Below are 14314 nucleotides of genomic sequence, written 5' to 3'. Positions count from 1 at the left end.
CTAGAGCATTTGGTGAGAGTTCAGTCGTTACTCTGGTGGCCTGAAGAGTCCAACCAAAGCTTGTCTGATACCTCGATGGCTGCTACAGCACATCCGAGAAAGATCTTGGATAACTCTGCCACGGACCTAAGTAAATGAAACAGTGCACTCCAGTCAAAAAATACCAGTAAATACCAAACAGGGCATGAAGAAATTAAATACTAGTCAAATCAGACGCTGTGAATCATAGAGAACAATCATGACACAAGGACGACACATGAAGAGGGCGCCGCTAAGCGGTGAGAAAATGCGTGAAAAAGGGTCACAATAGAAAGATTAGGTCCCGTCCTCACTAATGCGTTTTCAAAAATCTTCGTTTTCAAAAATTTCCGGCTCCCTGAAAACGGATAAAAAGATGTGCGTCCACACTAGCGTTTTCACATCGTATTCGGCCGTTCACACCTAGAGACTGAAAACGGAGATCTAAAGATGCGTTTTTGTTACCAGGATTTGTTTATGTCTTTGTACGCAGGAAACTGTCAGAAGGGTGCGATTATGGCTAAATCGTACAATAGTAAAATATGACTTTTGACGTACGATTCTTCCGATTCTTCAGATTCTCCGTAGCATCGGAAGAATCGGAGAATCGGAGAGTGAATTCTGGAGAATCTTAAGGTACAATCGTAGAATCGGAAGAATCGGAGAATCGGAGAGTGAATTCTGCTTTCTGAAACATCTTTTTAACGTAAACTCTTAAGGTAAAATCATGTTCAAGGTCTTAAGGTAAAATCGTAAAATCGGAAGAATCGGAGAATCGGACAAAGATTTCTGAAATATCTGAAAGTACAATCGTAGAATAGGAAGAATAGGACGGTATATTCGTAAAACATCAAAAACTGTAGTGGTTAAATTCATCTTAAAGGTCTTAAGGGTCTTAAGGTAAAATCGCAGAATCGGAAGAATCGGAGAATCGGACAAAGATTTCTGAAACATCTGAAAGTACAATCGTAGAATGGGAAGAATAGGACGGTATATTCGTAAAACATCAAAAACTGTAGTGGTTAAATCGGATAATAGTACCCCTAAATCGGTGTATACTGTTCTACGATTTAGCCATAATCGCACTGCTCTCCGATGCCGGCATAAGATTATGACGTCACGCGTATCCGAAAACCTCCGTTTTCGCCATCCACACTAAAACGATAGACCTCCGTTTTCAAAGTCTCCACTTTCAAAAGCGTTTTCGAAAACCTTCGTTTTCGTGGACCTCCGTTTGTGAAATCTCCAGTGTCGATCGTTTCAGTGTGGACGGTTATATATATATAAACGGAGGTTTTCGAAAACGCATTAGTGTGGACCGGGGCTAAGTATACCGCGTTTACTGTGAACGGCAAAAATCAGGTTGAAATATGTGTTTTGTCCAGAATAAAACAAAAGTGTTCGATTTTGGTCGATATCTTGACTGTTAGCCACAGATACTGTGGTTATTATGGTCGATCAAGACACGGATAAACAGGATTTTCTTCCTCTTACAAGCGAGCACTCCGTCCTCATAAACTCGGTCATATAAAACTAACAAAATATTTCTTAAAGCAAAAAATTAGAGATACCAAGCAATTTCCTCAAAAGAAAAAGAAAAGGCAAACTAAGAGACTTTTGATGCATTTCAGTATGACAAGCTGAAGCCTGCCGTTTTCCGTAAAGACGAAGCTAAATCTCTCTAATGCGGGGTGGGTATTTGACTTCTTATTGGCTGAGAATGCGGCTCGAGATTTTTAAGTCAATGCAAAAGAGAATCACTCGAGAAATTTCTTTCGACGCTAACTTGCATGGGCCATTTCACAATTTACCTTAAAAGAGCTAGGTGTGGAGCGAATTTTTCGATGGTAATTAGTTTTGACTACCTACAGTTTGGGCCAAGGGTACAACAGTTGAGTTATAGGTTTCTTCTTGGATGATGACGATTCACCGTAGGCCCTGTCTTGAAGCACTCCACTTTGCAGGACTTTAAAAAAACACGCTTTTCCCAAAAAGTAATTAGGGACGTATTTCCTAGTGTTGTGACCGCAGTCAACTCAGAAATGACTAGTCCCTTAAAAATCGCTTTTAAGTCCACCAACGATGGTTTCAATAATCTGAGTGAATGGTTCATTTCCGTTGTCTGTGTGCTTTTCTTCATTTTAGTCAAAAGCGTCAACTTTTAAATAAGGCAATTTTAGTGCACGCTAACGGTTGACTTTTTTTCAACACCAACCTCAATGCGGTTCTCAGTGTCAGTAGAATCAGTTGTGGTAACCGGGGACGAGTCTTGATTTAACACAGTGATGACTGTATTCAGAAGCTGAGTTGCCTGTCGAAACTCTCCGCTTACAAGAAGTTGGTCCAGCATGGAGTTAGGACCGCTGACCATTCCCTTTAAAATCGAGCTCACAGGACCTGCTGTTGGGCTAAAATTCTTCACCTACAATGCAATTTTTTTTAGCTTCAGTGCAAGACAGATATTTACCTTTCCTACTAAATAATCTAGAATTAACAGTTCCTTACGAGTTCCTTGAGTTGCGTAAGGTTTGTTTTGATTTTCTTGTTTATAACATTGCGTTACCGAAATTCAGAACGGAACCTAAGCGTGAGATCAATTTTACTTCCCGAAGGCCGCCATTCTTTGGGTCAGCGCCGAAATTTAAAATTGAGTTTGAGACAAAAGACAAAAGGCAAACGGCAGGCTGCTTTTTGACATGAAATCGTAAACAAATCCTCTTCGTCTGATTTCGCCCGCTATACCATGAAAAATCAAGATGGCGGCGAGATCTGCTTATAATTAGGCCTGGGTTCGAAACTGTATTCTGGCAACATGCAGCGCATGCTTAATAAAGATCTTTCTCGATTCATGCAGAGTCTTTCTCGAGAGCGCCAAAATCGAGCAAGCGAAAAAAAAAATCTGCTAGCGGGATGGAACGTTTACTTCGGTTTTGAACAAACCGTCCAATGCGTGAAAAATCAGGATACTTTCCATCAACCAATCAAATGTCAAGATAAATAAAAGAACCGAGTATTGGCCAAATCAGGTTGCAGCTATTATCACTGCTATTAAACTGCTGTTTTCTCCAATTTGAAGGTTCACACGTGATGCTTCATGTATATGATTGATTTGAGTGTCAAATATTTGCCATATTCATCTGTTTTTGGATGCTATTTTGTTAAAGGTACGGCCTGTCCAATTTGGCAGTCCTCAGAATTTTTGTCATCCAATTATTTCCAAATTGGATAGCATGTAGTAGTCCTGTTACATATACTAATTGCAAAATCTTGGCAAACAAATCCAAGTTATATTTATAACCAAAAACAAAACTCGGATTTTAACTGTAAAAATCCGAGTTGTATTTACCGCTAATTTAACAACTCGGATTTTTACGGTTGAAATCCGTGTTATAAGTTTGGCGATAAATACAACTCGGATTTTTAAGATAGAAATATTAATTCGAGTTGTGAATTTGACGATAAATACAACTCGGATACTTGCAGTGGTAATCCGAGTTGTGAATTCCAAGCTACAATAAAACTCGGATTTTTGCATCAGAAATCTGAGATGTTAATTTGGAAATAAATGCAACTCGGATTTTCACTGTCGAAATCTGAGTTTTGAATTTAGTGATATATGCAACTCGGGTTTATTTGGATGCCAGATTTTTCTTATGTCCTCACGCCGGTTCGAAATCGGAATCATAGACTTCCAGTTCTTCTGCGCAGTCTCAGAAATTCAAACAAGGTTACGAAAGCGAGCCCCAATTACGACTGCGCGTAGTTTGTCGCTGGACAAAGAGCGTTAATCTCGATGCTGACCGAAAAAAATTGGGTTGTTGAGGGACTAGAAAGTAACAGCGGTCTGCCTACCTTCACTTTAAGAGTGACTGTATTGTAAGATCCCAAAACATCACGTATGTTCACAAACAATTCCACATAATAATTGTTGTCTTTACGTCCGGGTGGAAGAAATAAACCGTCAGAATATGGTAACCAACCATAAAACAGCAACATGGGTCCAGATGTAGGATCCCTAAGGAAAAACTCGTACAATAATGGACTGTCCTCATCTTCCCAACCTCTGCAATTGATTCGAAACTGCGTCTCAATAACGATGCCTTCCGAAGGTGATACGGAGCACGATCCACCCTCCGGGGGCATGTCGGTAAGTATCGAATATCGACTTGACAAACTGCTGTTTTCATCTTTGAAAATGATGGTGTATGTTTGGTTAGAATCTAAAGTGCTGGGGTATACCTTGAACAAGCTCGAATAAGCAACTCTGATTAATTGTGAATTCACCGACCGTCTGGAGATGTTGCGGTGTGGTGGAGGACCGTGCAACTCCCATCGACACGTTCGTACGGTTTCGTTTTTGTTCAAGCAGCCTTCGCTTCTTAGGACAAGTTCTTGGGACGCTGTCAACTTGAGTGCGCAGTTTTCCATGCACCTGTAGGAAAATTAAAACGGAAAAATTGATGCTGATGATGATGACGATGATGTTGACAAGGCTCAGGAAGGAAAAAAATGAAAAGGAGGAAGAAAAGAAGACAAAGAAGCAAGATTACTACAAAAAAGACAATCGAAAGTGACAATTAGTTCTTTGCAGCTGCAAAACGAACTCTTCGCTCACTAAAATTTAAATAATTTGTTACGATAAAGTGATGAACAGGATAGTTGTGTTACTACAAAGGCTAACGGACGTTTCTTTTCATGAGTATTTACTTAAACAAAGTGAAATATAGATATCTGAAAGAAATTCTTAAATTCGTAAAAACGAAAATGAAGGCTTATTCAGAGAGTAGAATGTTTGTGCAGAGTAATATGGGGCACCAAATGTATTTTTATTAGTTAGAGTGGTTATATGTATATAACCAAAATAAACGTGGTTGTATGCAAATAACCACATTACAGTTTTGTTTTTCTTCTAAATAACCAAAATGTGTCATTGGTTATTTAACAAATATCTCTATGCAATTTCCCTTTCTTTCTTGACTGTGTTCACATGAGAGGTGAGGTACCTCACCGAGGCGAGTTGCCCGGTCAGCCGGCCGAGTAACCCGCTTAGGTGGAGTGAGTTTTTTCCATGTGAATGCTGAAGGTGGGGTACACCTCCGGACTGGGGTGATGTTCATACGGGCATTTATCTTTAGTTTGAACGCATGATTTGGAAACCTCGCCCCAGCCCCCCAGGGCTTTTAATTAATATTGCACTTGAAGGCTCGCTTTTTTACAAGAGGACGGGGTCCCTCACCTACCCAGTGGCCCCCAACAGGCCCTAATTAAATTAACGCGCAGCCACGTGGCCAGGAACCCATGACCCGGAGCCTACAACTCTACTGTGTTCGTGTAAAGGCGTTTTCACAGACCGATTTATTTTTAGATTGAATTTCCCGCGAATGAGACTCCCACAGTAGCCCGATGACCAATTACAAGAAATTAAGCTGACGTCATATGCTCACCGAACCGGAACTGCCTTTGTTTTTTGACCTAATTCGCGGGAAGAGCTAGTCTAAAAATAAACCTACTTGTGAAAACGTCGTTTCACAGACGCTGTATGGAAGTTGCACGCTCCAGATGGACTCCTGACGTGGCCTTTTTTCCGCTCATTTCCCACAGTGGCTTAAAAACTTCGATTTCTCTTCATGCAACATGGCTTCCAACGATGACATGGTAGCAAGAATCTTGGCTTCAGTTTACAATGCGTAATACCACGACCATGTCCCCGATACTTCCCCGCCATGTCCCGGGGGTGGGAGGAGGGCATGGTTTCAATTGACTAGTGCATTAATTCGCATGCCTTCACTCCGTGGACTGCAAGTCTTATTGGCAGTCATCAATCACTGACAAGACATTTCAACATTTGTCTCAGAAAACAAGACACCATCAACTATTTCCCTTGACACGTACGTGTTGCTGAGAATTAGTGCATTACCAACTGCAGTGGAGAGTCTTGCTACCATGTCGTCCTTGGAAGCCATGTTGCATGCGCGAGAATCGAAGTTTACAGGACACAATGGGAAATGAGCGGGAAAATGGGCCAAGTGGTTTCACGTAAATAACCAGATAAGTGATTTACAAATAACAGGGTCGTAACGAGGTATATGGGGTCACGGATCAAAGGTCAAAGGTCAAAGGGCCGGGATCAAGGATCACAGCCCTGGGATCTGGAATCACAACGCGTGGGATCAGGATCAGCAGTATTTTTCATGGAATGAGGGATCAGGGATCAAATTTTTGCGGGTTCAGGGATCAAAATTCTCATCATTTTTGGTATCGGGGTTCAAAATTTTGGGTAAAAATATGCGATCAGTTATGAAAAAATATACCTCGTTACGACCCTGAAATAACCATTTTCATTAGTAAATAACCAGTTACCATTTTGGTTATTTGCTAAATAACCAGCTTGATATTTTGGCTATTTAGTAAATGACCAGTCATTCATTTGGGTTATTCAGTAAATAACCAGATTAATTTTTTGGTTATTTATAAATAGCCAATCATCAATTTTAGTTATTTGTGAATAAGCAGTTTTTAATTTTGGTTATTTCGCAAATAACCACATTCATTTCTTTGGTTATTTGTTAAATAACCAATGACACATTTTGGTTATTTAGAAAAAACAAAACTGTAATGTTTTTTAACATATAACCACGTTTGTTTTAAATATTAAAAATACATTTTTCGCCCCATAGAGTAAACCTGTCAAATTAAAGCTTTGCAAATCTTTAAAATGTCACTCACAAAGAAAGAACCGTCACCATTACTCTCTGCTCTTGTCCCAAATCTATTTTGGCTACACTAAATACGTTTCTTTCAAAGTAAATACTTTGAAGGCTGTTAAAAAGTTGAAAAAGCCAGTCTCAACCAAGAAAGGGAGGAGATTGGCTTTAATAACGAGCAGATGTCACAAATTAATTTACATTGAAAACATTCTTTGAAAGTAGCGTTGCAAACTAGTTTGTGACGTCAACTTGGTATTTATACCATACAATACATACAATATATACAATACACCAATTCTTCCTTCCTTTCTCGGTCTTGAGCCAATGTGGTCATTTGCCCATCTTTCAAAGCCACGAAAAAGGGAAATTTTCAGAAAGAAAGTTCGAAAATATGTCATGGACAAATGTATAGAAGCGGAAGAGTTTGGTTGGAGTGATAAAGACAAAAAAACTTTAAGAGCATTCACCTGATACAGAGAGGAACAAAGTCTCCATCCCTTACTGTAATTATTTGGCTGGCCTCCGCTTCTCTTGATTCTTTAGTTACCAGAAGAACAAATTGATAGGTGGTGTTAGAATCTAGGAATTTCGGTGGAAACCTTAGGACTGGCTGCGTGTTATTAATGGTTCCACGTGGTCCTTTAAAGCAAGATACATTGCGGTGAAAATTACAGAACCATTCGAATGACAGAAAAGAATTGGTAGAACTGGAATCCATATCGTTTGGATCCCTCGATCCAGATCCATTCAAAACGATTGTCTCATTCCATGCCATTACTCTTTCGCTCCCGCAATCTATTGTGGCCAGCAATTTTGGTGTAAGCACGCGTAGAAACCCAATTGAAGATCGTGATATCCCAAGCGGCGTTGCGGTGAAAGTTAGTGTGAATTTGTACAAACCACCTCTCAGAGACTGAGCGGCGATTGATAAAGAATCGGAAAAAACTTGCTCTTTTGGAAAGGGCACAGTCACAGTTTCAGAGTCACTCAGTACGTGTTCAACTTTCCACTCATAATTGAGGTTTTGAGCACTAGAACAGTTTATTTTGAGCGAGGAGTAAAGCGAGTATTCGTACTCTTGCCGAATTTCAGGGGGATGGTCGCTGTCTTCTCCGGCTCCAATCACGCGCAGTTCGTTGATAATGCAAGGGCTTTCAGTGATTTGAACAGAACGCTCTACAGAGCTGTTTGGACCGACAACATTGTTCACTGATATGGACAAGAGGTATGTGCCTGGTTTCTTGTATTGGTGTGTTAATGTTTTCAAATGAGGTAACTGCGATGCAAATCCTGTAGTAGTTTCTGAAAAATAAAAGATAAAAGATAAAAGATTTGGTCGGGGTAGGAAAGTGCTTTGGGTCTTCATTACCGCTAACCAATTGATGTAAGATTCCTGGACGTTTTCACACGCTGCCAGTTCACGAACTTTTGTACCCAAGTATATGGAGCATTTAGAATATGACAACGAAAGCAGCTAACAATTTTCCGCTTTTTAGCAAAAGAATTCTGATGTTTCGCCTACCGCGTTATTTTGTTGTTGTTGTTTCGGTTGTTGTTAGACAGAGAATTGTTTCATGACGACGCGTGTTTTTTTTTTTTTTTTTTGTTCTTTTTTTTTTTTTATTTCTTAGACAGAGAATTGTTCCATGACGAATGTTCTTCGGCTAAAACACGTGTAAGAGAGGGGGTCACGTGACCGGGAGGTTAGGCTCCAGTCTCCGTACATATCTGACCAGTAGCTGAAGATGTTCTAAGTGGTCACTGGGTGACAATTTTCCGGCTGCCTTTGTAAATAGCCGACTGGTCTGCCTCCCGCCAATTTTGGATTCTAAGAGCCGCTGCAACACAGTATAAAATCTGGTATCGTGCAAAATCGATAAGTTCCAAGAAAATTGCACATTGCATTGCGCCAAAAGTTAAACGTGCTAGGCTTATCGTTCACACCCGAGAATACTAGAAGGTCTTATATCGGTTGCCCGTGTTTCCGGTTTCTGTTAGTTTTAGACCCTGGGTGTATTTTGGTGCGCCAGGGGCTGGAGCGACACCCGAAGGCATGGTAGACCCAAGATCCACCAACAGAGCATAGAAGATCAGCTGACCATTTGATTCTATTCGGTTATTACTCACCAGCGAAATTTCATTGTATTTGAAATTTAATGAAGTAAGATGAAATTTTGATGATTTTTAATGATGAAAGATCTTTCACGAGAGTTGAGACCAATAATTGTTGGTAGTACGTGCATTTTGGCAACCCCACAACATTTACTCGTCCCAAACTTAGCACTTTGCAAGAACAAAGAAGGAGAAGATAATTGCTTACCTGGATTGTCACCAAAGTCGACTGCATATGTAACATTATGCCCTTGAAGAATTTCAAACCTCACGGTTAGCACATTTGACAAGCCTAATTCTATGTCACGGATTTGCAAGCCCTTGATTGGCCCATGAACGGTCACGGCGCTGAATAACAGTATGTTATTAATTCCTGTAGAGATGTTCACAGAAACGTTGTATCGACCCGGTTTAAAGTAAGTGTGGGTAGTGTATGGACCAGCTTCTTTTGAGGTCGATGTATCATCCCAGTTCCAAAAGAAGCGACACAACGATGGTTGATCTAGGCGAGCAACAGAAAAGGCGATTGTGTGACCTATGAATCCGCTCGTTGCGTGACGAAGTTCTGCGCTTCTTAACAAAAAGACGGAATGTACCGCGATAAAATAAATGGTTTTTGTTCTCCACGACACATCATTGCTGACATTAATGGACACGCGTGCCTTGCCAAGGCTAGAAAATTGATGAATAATCGTACGTTTCGTGAACTCCAAAGGATGGCTTCCATTTTCTGTCACACGCCAAAGGAAGCTTGCATGATCTTCTTTTCTGATAGAGACTTGAAACTCACAGCTTGTACCAACCTCAAACCGAAAGGGGCACTGGGTTGAGATACTGACTCCTCTAACGGGAAATAACGATGTAATCGTTTGAACCAAGTTCAATTCAGGAAATTGGTCTGCCTTGCATTTAATTTCGTGTTTGCTTCTCAACCCACGGAAAATGGTTACTAACGTCACTGACCCGTTACCGGAACTTCTCGATGAATAAACGCTCACTGTCAAACGAGGCAATTCTGCTATGTTAGTTCCCTTTTGCCCAGTTAACCCTTGATTTTCGAAAAACTTGTCTGGCGTCCCGTTCGGCCAAGTAATTTGACAATTGATCTTTACCGTTGCATTCACTGCGACTTTAACCGGCATGTCAATGGACAGTGGATTGGGGATAATTCGGACTGGAAAAATGACTCTCTCATCTTCCGGCACTCTGTTATAGCAATGGACAGTGACGTTAGTTTCTCCCACGGGTGTAAGCGCACGGTAAATTCTCTTACTTATTCTGTTGGTGCGAATCTGGTCCATATCCAAACCCTTTTTGAAATACCACTTGCACTTAATATTAGTTCCCTTTACCACGCTGGCGTTGAAGCAGGTGTGTGCATTGTCGTAAGCAAACGAGTTGAGGCGGCACATCTCGACCTTGAGTCCTTTGATGACCTCACGAACACATATCTCAATAATTGTGCGCTTCTTGGAAATAAGGTTGAACGCGTAGAAAGTGATTGTGATTGAGGTATTAGCGGCGCGCGGCCATCCAGGAAACTCCATCTGGCAAGTTACACCTTCGGTAGTTGTGTTGTTTTCTATATAATGTGACTGGCGCTTTAAGAAACTGGACGCCGACATCTTCCACTCACATGTTATGTTCGTACCCTGCCGAATGGTTAATGTTATATTCCCTGACACATTCACGGCAATGAAAATCGGAGTCGTTTCGGGTACTTCCGTGATAGGATTTTGCACTGTGATGTGTGACTGAATTTCAACTGGCTTTCTGTTATCGCTTGAAGAAATAGGATTTGTGAACACCACCTTCAGATGGTAATTACCAACATCATGCATGCACGAGACATTTAGCAACGCCGTGGTTGTGACAAAACCATGCACATACAAACGAAAAGAGAAATTCAAAGCTTTCAGGTCATTAAGAAATACACTGGGCGTAGACGATGGTTGTTCTTGTGAATAATAATAAACTCCTGGAGACTGTCCATCGGTTATTCTCTGAAGAACAGCACCGGAAGAATTCCTTTGAAATGCCACAATATCTCCTATCTTTGACGTTAACCTTTGTTCTTCCGGTATAATGATCAAGTTGTAACCTACAGTTAAGTTAACATCCAATGTATGCACTAGGGAATAATTGGCCAGCATATGTGCGCATGAACTAATTGGCTGGGATTGCTTATCGTATTCTACACTGAAGCACACCCTATTGCAACTGCCGTTGGATGGTGCCATATCTTGACAGGAGGATAGTAAATGCGTGGTTGTGTTGCAGATGGTTTGATTCCACTGAGCCCTATAAACCTGTGCAAACGAAGAAGCATAAGGCAGTGAGTAGAGTCAAATTATCCACTTCTGTTGACTGGCTTACGATGTTTACACCATCTTCGGCGAATAAATGTTAGATAGTGTAAAACCAACTAATCCAACTAAAACAATCACGTGACAGCGTGCAAATTTTTACTCTCACTCTTTCAAAAACTAAACATACTCATTTCAGTCTTACTTGTAGTCGAATGCGGCCAGACTGAACAGCATATAGTTCCCAGGCCTCCAAGAATGTGTCGGCCCAAAACTCACGGGATTGAAGGAGGTATGTTCCGGCTCCAACCTCGCCTGCATGCGATTCCGTGAACGGTAGGAATTCATCAGTACCCAGAACGACTCTTGGTGAATCTGGTAAGAAAGTAAGGATAGTGTCGAACTCTTTCTACGATTATTTCATTAAAAATCATTTCATGTTGATAATTCGCAAATTTTTGTAGTGTTTCCAGAGTTATCGGGAGTCCATCAATGTAGAGTTTATTCTAATGAAGGACTATTTCAAACGGCGTACGTCTGCATTGGCATTACTTTAGTGGAGCAGTGATTTCAAACATTCAACCCAGTTTCGTGGCAATGAATAATGACATTAGCTCGAGAAATAATACAAAATACACTAAATCGGGAAAATCTTTATGAATTCAGTTTGTCCCATATGTAGCTCGTCGTTTTGAAATCAAGAAATGCCCTGCGTCAGAGCCCTTCGCAGCCCTTCGGTCTAACGAAGGGTTAAATGCTCCAAACGTCAGCTTTCGAATTCCTTTACGGTGGTCAATTTACCATATCAACTCAGTTGATTGTTAAACCAATTTCTTTGTTTCACTTCCCCACCGACGTAGCACCACATGTACAGTTTCTTCAAATACTAAACGCCTTTATTCGTTTTGAAATCAAGTCGAGCGACTGCCGTGCTAAGCCGGGTATCATTCATGCCGAACCAGTAATGAGCTGATGACAAAGAACGAACAACGCATACCTCTGACGTAACTGATCTTTTTCTGAAACGTGGTTATTTAAGATTGCTCTTCTTTTGTAAATCCAAAAGTTGATTTTTGCACCTGTGACTAAGTAGAGACAGTACGTTTGCGAGAGAAGTCATTTTAAATACAGATGGGCTCCTGGCCAAATGTAATTCAAGCTGCCGAACTGAATTGTTTCAAAACGTCGTTCCACTGCTTTACTTGAATCTTGTATTTAAGTCAACAGGGCAATCGCGCGACGACTAAATTTGGCGGGAATTAGTGTGCTGAAACCCTAAACCGAAAGAATTACTTCGACCACTGAATTACAATAGACACAGACTAACAAATCAGCCAATCATATAACACAAAGTAAATTCGAGCAGATGGAAAGCGCACGCAACAAAGCGAGTCACAACTGGGTTGCTGTTACCTCTGTTTGGTTTAGAATATGTCAAGGCATTTTTCCACCAATCACCAAGCGCTCTAACTTATGTAAACCCAAAGCAATAGTAAAACTACTTTTACCACTCTCTTGAAAGCCGTTCTTTTTGGACCAACTGATAAAGTTGAAAGTCGTCAATGAACAAGTATAAAATGATTTGGACTGACTTCCCTGTTAGCTTTTAATTTGAGAGTCTGACCCATGGATGTATTACCAAAATGGAAAGGATGTTGGAAATGAATGAAAAGAAACAACAAGGGTAATCATGACAAAAGGAATAAAAAAGGTTCTACCTTTTGAATTTTAAAATATGGTCTTTTCAAAGAAGGGGGTGATTGTTGATGACATCTTAAACCTTCAGCCAGGAAACATTTAACTGGACAACAATAATTCGTACTTGGAAGAATCCGTTGATTGTTATAACCTTATACTTATGAAATCTTACCTGGAAGCGTCAGAGTTGCGTTCTGGTTCGCGCTTTCCATTTCTACCCGTAAAGTGACGCCACTACCCGATGTTCCGTGGAGGGTACACAAAACGTTTTGCCTTGGTGAACTGGCGGGGCACGTCATGTTGTTTACACGAAGTGGTGCAAACACCTTGACACTTCGAAATGATATTAACTTGGTCGAGTTTGCGTGGGATGCGAATAAAGTGACATTAAACTCGCCTGTTGAGGCATATCGATAGATTATTTTGTCATGTAACGATGAATTAGCCCTTCGATCACCAAAGTCTAGCGAGTAACTTGACAAATTTCCTGCTGTCGAGTTTACTTCCGTTATCTTGGGTGGAAACACGGTGAACATTAGCTCCTGATAAAGTTCAGCAAACGCCACCATAAAAAAACTTGTGTTGTACAATTGCAAAGTTGATTCTCCAGATAACCCTGCGCAAGACTCGTTATTGACATGCGCAATTAAAGCCTCGTTTGCACAGTGGCACTCTGTGTCGTTGAATGTTGCAGCCAGCGGTAATTCCTTTTGCGCGCATGCTTGAGCGCACTTGTATGGAGACGTCGCATTGATACTTAGATGAATAAATCTAGAATAGTTGTTTTGCTGTTGCAAACAACCCACATGTAATTCATCTGAAAAAAAGAAAACAAATTCTAACAAATTTCTCATAGCAATGAAACTTCCGGCCATGAGTTAAACGCGAAACTTCTCTTTTCCACTGAGCAACTGGCCCAAATAAAGGAAACATTTCAAACGATGGCTTGCGTATCTGGCGTGATTTTCGCGCGCAAAGCAAAATTATGGCGGCCAAGGCGCGAGAAAATGTCGTGAAGAGCCTTGGCCCACGTTAACCTGCTTACTTCTCGCGGCATTGCTTTTAGCCATTCAGTGGTTTCATCTCTATTTAAATGACTGATTCCTGTAACTTTTTACTGGGTTGCCTACTGGCAAACCCAGTCGGAATTTGTCTTTAATTTCGTCGTTTTTTTATTTTTCGTTTTCTTTTTTTTCCATGTCGGTAAAAGTCTTGCCTGTTACTCCCCTGCTAAGTGGTGTCTTTGTGCATAGAGCCCCTCTGCACGTATTTTCTTTGGATCGAGAGGGTGGTGGGAAATGCGTAGATTTCTCTGGTAGACACAGTAGAACGATTAACTTAACCGGCAATGGCGTCGAAAGTCATGTAACGCGAATGGCGTTTTAGTGGATTTTTGAACAAAATGTACCCTAATTATGAAGCTCAGTTATGGCAAGCGAATTGGATACTGAACAGATACTACAGACAGGCGGT

General features: G+C 40.8%; 1 protein-coding gene across 1 annotated transcript in view; it reads right to left on the bottom strand.

The window, feature by feature from the left end:
* LOC137971501 (polycystin-1-like protein 1) overlaps positions 1-14314 on the bottom strand; it is a 63447-nt gene that overhangs the window by 29773 nt on the left and 19360 nt on the right. Inside the window, exons 4-10 of the mRNA XM_068818318.1 lie at positions 13014-13658; positions 11349-11518; positions 8963-11146; positions 7193-8199; positions 3871-4450; positions 2234-2440; positions 55-126 (exon numbers count right to left, since the gene is read on the bottom strand). Of these exons, the coding sequence (XP_068674419.1) occupies positions 55-126; positions 2234-2440; positions 3871-4450; positions 7193-8199; positions 8963-11146; positions 11349-11518; positions 13014-13658 (4865 nt within the window). The remainder of the gene's footprint in view (positions 1-54; positions 127-2233; positions 2441-3870; positions 4451-7192; positions 8200-8962; positions 11147-11348; positions 11519-13013; positions 13659-14314) is intronic.

This window comes from Montipora foliosa, chromosome 9, assembly GCF_036669935.1.
Source record: "Montipora foliosa isolate CH-2021 chromosome 9, ASM3666993v2, whole genome shotgun sequence".
Lineage (NCBI taxonomy): Eukaryota > Metazoa > Cnidaria > Anthozoa > Scleractinia > Acroporidae > Montipora > Montipora foliosa.
This window is presented reverse-complemented; position numbering and strand designations above follow the sequence as displayed.